General features: G+C 38.8%; 3 protein-coding genes across 3 annotated transcripts; all 3 read right to left on the bottom strand.

Annotated features, from left to right (window-relative positions):
* Positions 1-329: 329 nt before the first annotated feature.
* LSM04_005846 (uncharacterized protein) lies at positions 330-2,048 on the bottom strand (the record flags this gene model as incomplete). The annotated part of the gene is made up of 1 exon (XM_067333246.1): positions 330-2,048. One exon carries the CDS (start codon positions 2,046-2,048, stop codon positions 330-332), a length of 1,719 nt encoding a protein of 572 aa, XP_067186110.1.
* A 494-nt stretch (positions 2,049-2,542) lies between these two features.
* LSM04_004050 (Methylated-DNA-[protein]-cysteine S-methyltransferase) lies at positions 2,543-3,289 on the bottom strand (the record flags this gene model as incomplete). Its single annotated transcript, XM_067333245.1, has 1 exon — positions 2,543-3,289. The coding sequence occupies one exon, from the start codon at positions 3,287-3,289 to the stop codon at positions 2,543-2,545; it is 747 nt and encodes a 248-aa protein (XP_067186076.1).
* An 852-nt stretch (positions 3,290-4,141) lies between these two features.
* On the bottom strand, positions 4,142-12,661 carry LSM04_003451 (uncharacterized protein; the record flags this gene model as incomplete). The annotated part of the gene is made up of 2 exons (XM_067333244.1): positions 4,142-7,696; positions 7,961-12,661. 2 exons carry the CDS (start codon positions 12,659-12,661, stop codon positions 4,142-4,144), a joined length of 8,256 nt encoding a protein of 2,751 aa, XP_067186068.1.
* Between the last annotated feature and the right edge of the window lie 275 nt (positions 12,662-12,936).

The following is a 12,936-nucleotide window of genomic DNA, read 5'->3' as shown; positions in this document are numbered from 1 at the left end:
AATTAATTAATTACAATCACTGCTACTCATTTGCTTCTTTCTCTCTCCATATAGAAATATATGTATATATATTATTCGATTATTTTGACACAACAATAAAGTGCAATAAAATAAAATGAATGAATGAATGAATGGAGAAAAATAAAATAAAAATGTACACACTAACGCACAGAATACAAATATACAGCCATATATATATATATATATATATATATATATATATACTGTATGTATGACATTACTATACAACGCATATACGTACAAGAATAAAATAGAAAGAAAGAGATGTGTAAATCTATCAGAGGATCTATTTAGTATATAAACAGCAATTACGCAGGTGTAGAAGAAACTTTCGTCGCCTGTAAAAGTTCTTTAGGATGACGCCGTGCAACGTGCGCTAACCAACGTGTACGGGATGAGAATGTGGACATACAATCTCCATATGGACAAATAACAGTCGTCGTACTCGTATTAGTCGTAATAGTACTAAGACCCCACTTGGGAATACCGTTAGAAGTACAAGTCATTATTCTTTCTTTATTTAACGGTACTACTGCTGCTGCTGTTGTTGTTGTTGAAGAGAATATCTTCTTATTATGATTAAATGTACTTAATCCATCTCCTCTTGTTGTTGTTGTTGTGGTTGTGGTGGTGGTTCTTTTATTATTGATATTACTATTCATACTATCATTGTCGCTATTACGATTCGTAGTATTACAGGTGGTTGTGGTAGTGGGAAGCTCAAGAGGAGTCATACCAGTAATATTATTATTACTATTACAATTAGTATAATTAGTAGTAGTAGTAGTAGTAGTATTATTAGTAGTATTAGTATTATCCTGTTGTGTTGTCCATCGTTCTAATTCTTCTTCTTCGCTGGTTTCACACCGTCTGCGTACCCACCGCCGCTGATCGTCTGATATCGCCTGTTGTCGTCGGGATAAAATACGTCGACTCCGCCGTGTTTGTGTACGTGAAGTCCCTAAACAACTATTATTCTTATTACTATTCTTATTACTATTACTGTATGATAAGTGTGGAGAGGCAAAGGCATCCTCGCGAAATGGGCAGAAACACCTCAAGTGTCGTCGCAGTTGTGCACGGTCGGAGAGTTCCTGTTCGCAGTTCGGACATAACAGGAACGTATCCCCAGGCGCCTCCCCCTCTCCTTCCTCATTATTATTATTATTATTATTATTATTATTATTATTATTATTATTATTATTATTATTATTATTATTATTATTATTATTATTATTATTATTATTATTATTATTATTATTATTATTATTATTATTATTATTAATAGAATTAGTAGTAGTATTAATAATGGAGTTTCGTGGATTTGCCGGGATAATTCGTGCGGGTTTTGGTCGTGATGGACAGTGACGCTCATGCAGTGTGCGTGATCCTTTGCATGTGAACTCCTTTTCACAGAAACGGCATGTTAATATAGTATTATTAAAACCATCTCTTTCTTGCTGGTTTGGTTGATCCTTCTCTGTACACCCCATATTATTATTATTATTATTATTATTATTATTATTATTATTATTATTATTATTATTATTATTATTATTATTATTAAAAGAAGAAGGAGGATTTGCCAATAGTGCTGTCATTTCTTTATGCAATCGCAGTATGTGTCGTCTTCTGTTTGTACTCGTTGTGAACTGTGCGAGGCAAAACTCACACTTGTACGGCCGTTCCTTTGTGTGTGTGAGAAGATGCCGCTTGTAGTTTGTGTGAATACTCTTACTTGGATTTCCTGTTATAGTGCGGGGACAATACGGGCATTGCAGTGTAATAATACCAGCCGCCCGCCGTCTTTTGTGTCCATTCCCTTTTTCTTTTTCTTCTTCTTCTTGTTGTTTAACTGTTTGTATTGGTGTTTGTGGTTCTTTTAATACTTCTTTTCTTTCTATTCCTGTGGATGATGATGATAACTGTAATACTGTTACTGGTGGTGGGGTGGCTGTTGTTGTTTTGGTATTTATTTCCCTGTCGTTGTTATTGTTATGACTGCTGTTGTTTGTGTTTGTGTCCATTATATGTATTTGATTTCTTTATTTATTTATTTATTTCTTACGTACTTATTGTGTTGGTGTATTGTATTGTACTGTATTGTATGATTTCTCTACTTCTCTAACGGTATTAACCGCCCGTACTAATAGTAGTACTAACACAGATTATATATATATATATATATATATATATATATATTTGTACTGTTCTATGTGATCGCCTTAAGGGGTGCTAAAGAAGAAGAGAAAGAAAAATAACAACAATAATAAAAGAACAAAAAAAATCACCATCTCTCTCATTATCATCAGATATATATAGAAAGAGAGAGAATAAAAGAAAATACCAAAGGAAAAAAAAAACGCAAAAGAACCACAAACCGCTCACATCCCAAATTACCCTATCCATAACTATAAAGAAGAAAATCAATCAACCAATCAATGAATGAATAAAAACAAACAAGCAAATAGTGGAAAAACAAAAAGGAATATATATATACATGAGCGCCCCTTTACAACAATTACAACAAGAAATCTCTTTTTCGCTTTACCGACGCTTCACGCACTTCTGCTGCCCCCTCATGCCGCAATAACCACACTTTACGCCAGAGCCCAGAACCAAATCCCGTTAACGCCTGTGAGGCGCCAATCACACGATGGCATGGTAATAACACACATATGTGATTTGCCCGCATTGCGTACCCAACCGCACGACTGGCATTTGCACGTTGACAACGTTTAGCGAGTGTGCCATATGTTGTAATTGTACCACAGTGTACTTCACGAAGAGCGGTCCATACACTTTGCACAAACGGTGTGGTTGGGGCGTATTGTATGGGAACTGTTTCAAGTAATTTCTGTAATGTTTCCTGACGTGTATGATGAAATGGATGGGTGTTATGGCATGGACTCTTATTTGTATCCTTATCTAAACATGGGGGATAGTCAAAGTAAAGTTTTAATTGTCGTACGGCGTAGGAACGAACATTATTATTATTATTATCATTATTATTATTATTACTAGTAGTTATAATGTTATCTGCTCTCTCATTACTTGCTGTTGTTATTATTCCCTCTGTTTTATTCCCAGCTTCAACAATCACAATTTCTTGCGGTCGATACGCCTGTCGCAATCGCTTCACGGCGTGTTCTTCACAATCGGTCCAATTACTCAATCGTACGGCCCCGTCATCGTCAATGAGAATAATAAAATCCCCAATCGGGGTTGGAAATGTATAGCGATATAACTGTAAAGGTGCTGGGTTCATATTACTTTAACAGTAACACCAAGAGCAATACGTGGTGGAATAGAAATAGGGTTTAAATGTTCTGTAATAGTGAATTATTGCACACCAACAGAGTGTACTAATAACAATATATATATAAATATATATATAAAGTCCTTATTGATAATGAAAGAAGGAAGTCAAAAAAAGAAAAGGGAAAAGGGTATGAATATACAATGGAATCTACTTACAGTGGTATAGACCGAAAAACAAGATCGTAATTTTCTGTTGCTGATGCCTACAGCCACACAACAGAGGAAGAAGAAAGAAAAAAAAAATGAACAGAAAAAGTAATAATTTATTATGATTTATTATTATTTAGTAGTAATCGTAGTCATAGTAGTATAGAAAACACGCAAAGAATATGGAGACTTTGTATTCCTCTCTTTTTTTTCCCACGTCTACTCTCCAGAGGAGTTATAATCAATGTATGTCATTTATACCAGAGATTCAAACACACACACATAGAAAAGAAGAACAACACACGTTTTCTTTTTTTTTTAGGTCTCGTGTTGTAGCTTCCCTTTTCTTTAGCCCATTGGCTATCTTCTCCTTTATTACGTCTTCTTCTTTCTTTCGTATGAATTATACGTATTATTATTACTTATTCCTCGTTGTTGTTGTTCTTGTTGATGGTATTCTTGCTTATTTCTCTTTTTCCTCAGAGAGAGTTTAAAGCAGCCCCTGTTTTTTTCTTTTTTTTTAATTACACGTATCGATTACAAACACAGACAATCAGACAGTCAAACGCATACACACATACGCATATACACACCATTACCATTACCATCTCTTTTATATATATATATATATATATATATATATATATATATATTACGCACTCATGGCGTAGAGTACATCCTGCCCTGTAATAGCGGAGAGATTCAAACACAATCGCCGTGCCTGCTCCACCACTGCCCCTTCCCTGTCCTCTGTGGCCTCCACGGCGGCCGGCAGCATCTCCGCCATCAGTCGGGCCGCCAACTCGTCGCCGCCGTCGGCGTAAATCCCGTCGAGGCATCGCAACACCGCCGCCCGCACAAATCGACTCGTGTGCCGCAGCGCCCGCAGTAATTCCTGCTGTGTTTTGCTCTGCTGCTGCTGCGACGGGGCGGTGCCAATGGCAGGGGAAAGTGCGTGGAAGAAGGCGCGAATGGCGGGAATGACAAAACTCTCCACACGGAAATTATAGTCGTGGGTGCCATCGGCGAGGTAAACGACATTTGTGAGTTGTCGCACCAACGCCGGCATAATAGCCGTAAAGACAGTTGGAGTGGCGAGATAATTCTCAATGGGAATACTGTAATCGTGATTAGCGGCGGGGGTTTGGGAAACGGCAATACGGCGAATAACATCCAACGCGCCTTCTAATGTACGGGAAATAAGACTGGCAGCTTGTTTCATTGTATGTTGTGTAGATGAACAGTAGGCGGTGAGGGTACTAACCACATAGGGAAGTATAACAGGGAAACCAAAATCAAGAATAGATCCAAGTTTCTCCAAGAGATAATTACATAATGCATAGAAGAGTAACCAGCGGTGAAGAGTTGTGCGAGTCACTGATAAGGCATCATTACGCTTGTGCATTTCATGTACACCATTCCTTTCCTTCTTATTGTTATTATTATTATTATTATTATTATTATTATTATTATTATTATTATTATTATTATTATTATTATTATCGTCATCATCCGATTCATCTTCTTCTTCTTCTTGTAGCTGTTGTTGTTGTTTCTGTACACTCTTTAAAAGACTTTCAGCATCTCCACCAAATGCCCATTCTGCCACAGTAGATAAATATCGTGTACAATGTTTTGATTTAAATTTAAGAAAGAAGACTGTATATGCCTCCAATACGGGTTGTACAATATCACGTGAGGGAAGTGATGGGGCGGTAGCGAGTGCCTGAAATGAAGCAAGCCAAAAATTATCCTGTGGAGTTGTCCCACTAACAAGAATATGAAGATGTTGTAATTCCTCTCGTTTAAGTCCCTGTACACGACGTTTCACACTATTGTAGAATAATGCAAAGGAATGTGTTTCCACACGAATACGCATAACCTTCGTAGAGTCTGTAGAACTAACAACAGTAGTTGAGACTCCACGTAAACACTCTGTACATGCCTCAATAAACAATTGTGGTTCCAATACAGCTTCCAACATGGCCATAGTCTCCTCACTACGGTAATTTGTTTCAGTATCATCTACATTGTTAAGATGTGTGGTGGCAAATATAATACGTGTAAGGTGTGGTTGACACATAAGCCAACATGATGGAAAGACACGCAGTAAACAACTAAGTGATGCCTGACGAAGTAGTGAACCAACTTCGCTACGTGATACAATAGCTGGAACACCAGATACGGCAAACACTGCAGCTGATGTCACTACTTGTAGAATATCATTACTATGTGGCGTTGTAAATGCTGTTCCCATCACTTGACTGATAGTTCCAAGTGCTGTTAATAATCCAGCCGCCGTTACTAAAATTCCCTCCTGTACTGATGATGATCCAGTTGTATTAGTTCCTCCCGTTTTTACGGAAATTGCATCACAGTGAAGAAGTCGTGGAAGAAGGTTTAAAATATCTTCCACCCAGCGATGAACCTCTTGAACGCGGGCTTTATTTCCAAACAACTTTGAAAGCATAGCCTCCGTAACACGATTGAATCGATGTACATTTAACAATGTTTTCTCTGCTTGTAAACTTCCACCACTGCTAACGATGCGCACAAGTTCTTCCATACAACTCACGGTAAGAGGAAGCATTTCTATTGCCGTATTCACCATACTACTTGGTTCTGTTATTTTTGTTTTTGTTGTAGTACTTGTCTTAAATAATGCATGCAGCAGTGCACTGAGGTGTGGAAAAAGTGCAAAGGAACGTTTAGTCACTAATGGACGTGCCTTTACCCGCACAAGATCCATAAGTGTGAGTTTACGCTTTGGATCACGCAATTCCTGTCGGTGTCGCTCCAACTCCGCATCTGTGAGTGTGTGTTCCACCGTTGGTAGTGCATGATGGAGGCGATCCAGCAGTACTTCCAGTCCCTTTCGTTGTAATGGTATACGTGAATCGGTAAGAAGACGTCGTAGACATGATATAAATGTTGGTTCATTAATACCAGCAAGTACACAGGCTAATGTATTACCAGCAAGAAGTTCCAAAAGCATCACAAAAGCCTTGTTTTCACCAAACTCTGGTAATTCTTCCTTTTCTTTTTCTTCGTTATTCTTCTTCTTTATTGTTGTTGTTTTTGGGGCATCATTTACTGTAATTGCATTAAGTTCAGCGTAGTGGGCAAAGAGCTCTACAGAAGAAACCAATAGTGCCATACATGCATCATCTGTTTTTGCACCTTTTTCTATTTCTGTAGATCCCGCATGTTCATCTGCCTCATTCTCATTATCATTTACTTCTTCTTGCTTGGATTGTGAAGCGCGTGATGTGTGGCTATGGTGCTGTAATTCTAAGAATCCACCCAAGAATGCCTCTGACTTCACTGTCATATTTATAAGATGTAAAATAGTTTCTTGTCTATTAATCACCTGATTGGGTTTTACCAGTTTACGGAAAAGTCTAACAATGTTATTATCTTCCTCATCCTCTTCTCTTTGATTCTGTGCAGCTGGAGCAGATAGCTGCTGTTGTGGATCAATAAGGAGCTGCATCATCTGAGCAAGACAAGAGAGTTGTGTGTGTATATCAAAACTAGCCAATAAACTACTGCACACATCCATAGCACTTTCATAACGGTTTTGCATCAATGAAAAATCAATAGATTCCAAACGAATCAAAAGTGCTACAACAGGGATGTGTAATGCGGCAAAACTAGGAGCAGCAGTAGCAGAAGCAGATGCTGAAACCGAACCAGGAACAGTTGGTGTAAAAAGCGGAGATACAATATGTAGTAAACTGGCAATCGTATCAATGCGATGACGAGAAAATGTAGATTCCGATGCTTCCTCACTACTACTAGTATTACTACTTTTCTCTGCTGAGCCATCTGGGATGAGAAGTGCAGCCATTAACATTACAGTTTGTTTCACAAGCACACGAGCAATACGGGAGGCACCAAGTAATTGTCCCTCATTTAATGCATGTGGAGAGGAGATGCAGAGATCCACCACACAACGTACATACATCATTCCCCAGCGATTAAATGGTAATATATTATTAGCATCCATATTATCATCATTCTCATCCGACTCTGTAAGAAGTGGCAGTAATGCAGTGAGTGGGAATGATTCTAGTAAACCATTAATAAGGGCGAAAAGTGACTCGGTCTCATCATCATCATCAATACGTACAGATGGAGAAAGGGCAACGAGACTACACAACAGTCGTAATGCAGATAGGGCATTTGCATTCCTTGGCCATAATGCCTGTGATTGATGTTCTTTGCCATCTTGTTGATTCGAATTCTTCTTTTTATTATTATTCTTATTACTACTATTCTTATTACTATTATTATTATTATTATTATTATTATTATTATTATTATTATTATTATTATTATTATTATTATTATTATTATTATTATTATTATTATTATTATTATTATTATTATTATTATTATTATTATTATTATTATTATTATTATTATTATTATTATTATTATGCCTCCCTGTCTGTTGGGTCTCAAACACCTTACCGCATAGTTGTAACAGAGTCTGTACATCTGTAAACGTCATTGGGGAGTGTAGTGCACACCACGATGGTGGTTCCCATGCATCTGCTGATGTTATTCCTGTTGTTGTTGTTGTTGTTGTTGTTTCTACCATTGAAGGAGTGGCCAGTACTTCCACTACATCTGCCACAATCGAAATATCTGGATGATCCTCTTTTAATAATCGTGTGAGCCATGGGAGAAAAAGACGGTGATAACCACCAATTGTGCCTAATAGGAACTGGGCGGCATCCGCGCCTAGACGATTCAAACATGTACTGTTATCAAACATCACATGAGAAAGGGATTCTGTTATGTGGGCTATAAAGACAGCAGTTTTGGATTCGCCACTACTAGCACGCGTGGATGAGGTATTCTTATTGTTATTTGGAATAAACACTACAGAATTTGTTTGCTCTCCCTCAAGTCCATGACTTAATGCGATGGCGAATGCCCGAAGTGCGTGACGGTACACAGGACGTACGCGACTTCCAGTAACACGAAGAAATGGATAACGTAGGAGTTCCAAAAATAATTGCAATACAGCTTGTTCTTCTTTTGCTTTTTCTTCTTTTTGATTATCATCTAATGTGTTTTGGAGTTCTGTACGCAGACAGACAGCGTGTAGAAAGTTAGAAGCAGCAGAACTTACAGATATTCCTGCATGTTTACCACCACTACCGCCAGTTACAAGGATATCCTTTAATATTGGTAAAAGAATATTAATGGAAATATGGCATGATGCCGCCCGATTCTTGCGATTGTTCTTATTACTATTATTGTTATTATTGCGAATAGGAAAGAAATACTCCAATACACGGCATGAAACAGAGAATGGCATAGCTGGTTCAATCTTTGTATTAATATTATCATTCGCCATCATACGACAAAGTAATTCAGCAGCACTCTGTGTAATATTACCACGGGACTCCTCTCGTGCCATAGCCTCAACAATGGCATTAAGTGTAGTAGCAGAAATACGCCCCTTCAGTATAGCAGACTCAATTACCTTCTGTGCAATACAAACAGTAGTACTATTAGATGATGAAGAAGAAGTTCGCTCACCTTTTGTCGTAGCAGTAAGAATGATACTCTGTAATTCCTGCAAAACACGCTCCCGACGACTTGTTGGTGCCGCAAGCGGAGTGAGTAATGTGAGACTTAATGCTGAGAGTGAAAACATCTGTGTTTCCACTGTTGTCTCATTCTTCTTTCTACTACTATTATTATTATTATTATTATTATTATCCACTGTGCGGAACACTGCTGTAAAGACGAGATTAAACCAATCTACTGGAAAGCGTCCCTCCACATTATCAACACCAGCATATCCATTGTTATTATTCTTATCATTATCATCATTAGTCTTGTTAGCCTCCTTATCAACAACAGCAGCAGCAGGGGTGGAACTCTCATTCCCATTTTCCTCCAAATCATAACAACGTTCAAGTAACCGTAAATAAACGGGTGAGAGTCGTGCGGGATTCACCGCAACTGCAGGCAGTGGAGTACTGAGAAGCCCTAACAACCGCCCCACACGCACCAATCCCGTCCAATCCTCATCATCGTTATCATTATTACTACTATTACTATTGTCGTAATGATGAGAACTACTCGTTAGTCGCATCTCCACACCCCGGCGCACGGTCCAGCCAACAGCTGCCGTTAATTCATCCTGCGGCACATAAGGCGCGGCCAAACTGTTCTTTGCACCACGACCAACTTTTACCGCCGCCCCACGTAATGCCGCACGCTGCGATTCCTGCAAACTCCCTAAATAACCCGTCTCCATAGTAGTAGTAATATTAGCAGTAATATTAGTAGTAGTAGTAGTAGTAGTAGTATTGTTTTCACCAAGGAAGAAGCGTAATAGCAGACGAATCACCCCATCCATTTCAGATACACTAGCTGTGCTGAGACGTGAGGCACATGCTAAACAGCATTCCAGCATAACTACTCTTGATTCACGTGAGAGAAAGTCTCCTGAGGTGTTACTTGCCAACTGCGCTAATGTTGCGTTCAAACGCGCAGAAGCCTCACCACGGAGAAATAACAAGAGTGGAATAGATTCAAAAACAGAGAGATATCCTTCACTGCCTTCTCCTTTTCCACTTTTCTTGTATTCACTAGTACCCCGAAGAGTAGATCCTCTTTTAACCTTTTTATTTTTGTCTCCATGTATGGCTGCCTCTTCATCATCGCTGCTTTCTGTTTTATCCTCACTGGCGTTTTTTTCCTTTTCCTCTTCCTCTCCCGATGCAGGGTTAAAAAAAGTGGTAGTCCGGTTCATATCTGGCACAACAGAAAGTAACTGTTGCTCTAATTCTGTTATTAACTCACGAAGCTGATCATATCTTTTCTTGTTACTTTCCTCATCAAGAGTACTTTGATCCAGTTGGTCTCTCGTTTGCCGATCTGTACTATCTAAATACAAGAGCGTTAAATAGTACAGTAACAAACCCCGTACTTCACTGTAAGAACTATCCGTATCGTTACTCATATTCAATGAGGATTGCTTCTTCTTTTCATTTTTCTTATTAACTGAAGAAGATGAAATATGTTTTTCAACGTATAAAAGAAGTGGTTTAAGTACAACGTGAAGGAACTCCTTCTTCAAATCAGCATCCTGTTGTGTAATCATCATCCAAAGTGAACGAAGCATACTACGAAGATGAGAAAGTATAATTTGTTGCTCAACCCTATCATCACTTTCTTTATCCTCTTCACCTCTTATCAATGACAATAGCTTTTCCATAGCTGATACAGAAGTATGTAAGAACTGTTTACCAACCTTGTTGGACTGTTCATACTGCATAACGTGTTCTAGTAAATCCAACATGGAATTACCTGCCGTAGAAGAACCATGAGGTTTTGAAGAAGATGTCATAAGTTGTTGCACCGTCATTGTTTGCAATTCTCGTGCAGCAAGCAAGCGAACTTCTGGTAAAGGATGTAACAAACACGAAAAAAGAGGCAAACGCTCAACCTTTCCAGAAGTACCACAAACCTCTAACAGTTCATACCGTGTCCCACTAAGATGCTGAGCCACAAAAGCGGCAGCTGTAGACTGTGTAGAAACATCATTAAGTAATTGTGATAAAGTAGCATCAAAGATATGGGCAAAGCGTCGTTCTAGCGCTCTCATCCATGTAGTCAAGAAACTCCCCCCTTCATTTTCATTCTTATTCAACTCATTATCATCAGATGCCCTTCTCTCTAATGTTCCTTCTTCTTCTTCTTCCTCATTGCTAGTTTTCTTGCTCTTCTTCTTTTTCTTATTGTTGTTGCCGTCTTCGTTGTCGTGTGGGTTCGCAACTGCGAAGCGCGCGTGACATGTCATTAGGGTTTGAATTACCTCTGTTACCAACGTATCGGAAAGTGGAAGGTTTTCAACAGCACACTGTACAAAGCCCAGCACATCTGGAGCCACAGAGTCCAATGAGTGGGCAACTCGTAATCGTTGTAAACAGTGACGCAGTAAAACAGATATGAGAGAATTGTACATGCCTGCACCAGCGGAGACTGTTTCCTCTGCGGTGGCTGCAATCCACGGAGACCACTGTTTCCACGACAGTGCTAATAGCATTTGAATTTGTGGACCAAATGTCACCTGCGTTACCACAGAACGTTGAGTATAAAAGAGTAAGTCAATAACGCCAAGTAAGTCACTCGTTGACACGGTAGCAGAAGCATTAAAAGAAGAAATAGAAGTAGAAGAAGCATTGAAGGTTGTGTATGATGAAGATCTAGTTAAGAAAGCTATGGTTGGCTTCATCACCGTTGCGAGTGTTGGTACAGTCAATTGCACCTCATTACTCCATGCCGCCAATACAACGAGAGCACTACACACAACCTCACGACTGGATAATTGCACTTGTGTATCTCCACCATGTGTATCCTCTAGGAGATGTGATTCCTGTTGTTGATGTTGTTGTAATAGTTCACCCTTTTCTGCACCAGAAGCGGCACCGCCTAGAAACTCCACAAGAAACGGTAATAACACACGCCAAATAGTTTCCGCATCAGGATGGGATGCCAATTGTACAGCTACACCAGTGAAAAGTGCGTTTGCCGCATTGTTATGCACTTTCATACGGACGGACATAGCAAGTGTGAGGCAGACTAACCGTAAAACTTTTCGGCTCTCTGCACATGCCAGTACCAAATGTTCACGAAGAAGCGGAGCTCCATATTCTTGATTTTTTGAAAGAAAAGAAAATCCAGTATCACGCAAATCCAATAACATTACAGCTCGTACAAAGAGACTATGATCATGATATGGAAGAAATGTTCGTAGTACTGCTGTCACATTGTATATATGAACCTCATGTACCCGAACAAGGTATTCAAAGACCTGGTGTGCAGCCGTAAGAAACATATGAGGACTTAACAAGGTTAGAAAACGTTCCATGGTCATATCAAGAGCTTGATTCTCCTCTGTGCTAAGTAGTTTTCGTTCTGTACGAGTTTTGTGTGGATGAAATAACTCATCAAGAAATGGATGGAGACGGTTATCAATTGCAATAAGTGTCTGTAAACCATGAACAGCGAGTTGGTGAATCTGTTCTCGCGAGAAACTGCGTGCATCAGTGGTGTCAAACAAAAAAGACTGTGTTAGACGTTTTTCTCCTACAGGCCGCTGCTGCAGCTGTTTTAGTTGGGATGCAAGTTGTGACGTCATTTTATCACACTAACGGCGGCTATCACTGTTTAATGTTTTTCTTATTTTGTTTTGTTTGTTTTCTTTTCTTTTTATTTTATTCTTTTTTGGTAGTAATTTCCCACTATATATATATATATATATATATATATATATATATTATACGAGTGTTTGGGAAGAATTCTTACTTCTTATTTTTTTTGTTAATATGTATGCCCGTCTGACTTCTGTTACTTTCCTTCTTTTGCTCTCACCTGGAAAAAAAACACACACACAAAACAAGAACGACAACAATA

The sequence above is a fragment of the Trypanosoma melophagium genome (genome assembly GCF_022059095.1).
Source record: "Trypanosoma melophagium isolate St. Kilda chromosome Unknown ctg8segment0, whole genome shotgun sequence".
NCBI classification, from domain to species: Eukaryota; Euglenozoa; class Kinetoplastea; order Trypanosomatida; family Trypanosomatidae; genus Trypanosoma; species Trypanosoma melophagium.
The sequence above is the reverse complement of the archived record's forward strand: the minus strand, read 5'-3'. Positions and strand labels throughout refer to the sequence as shown.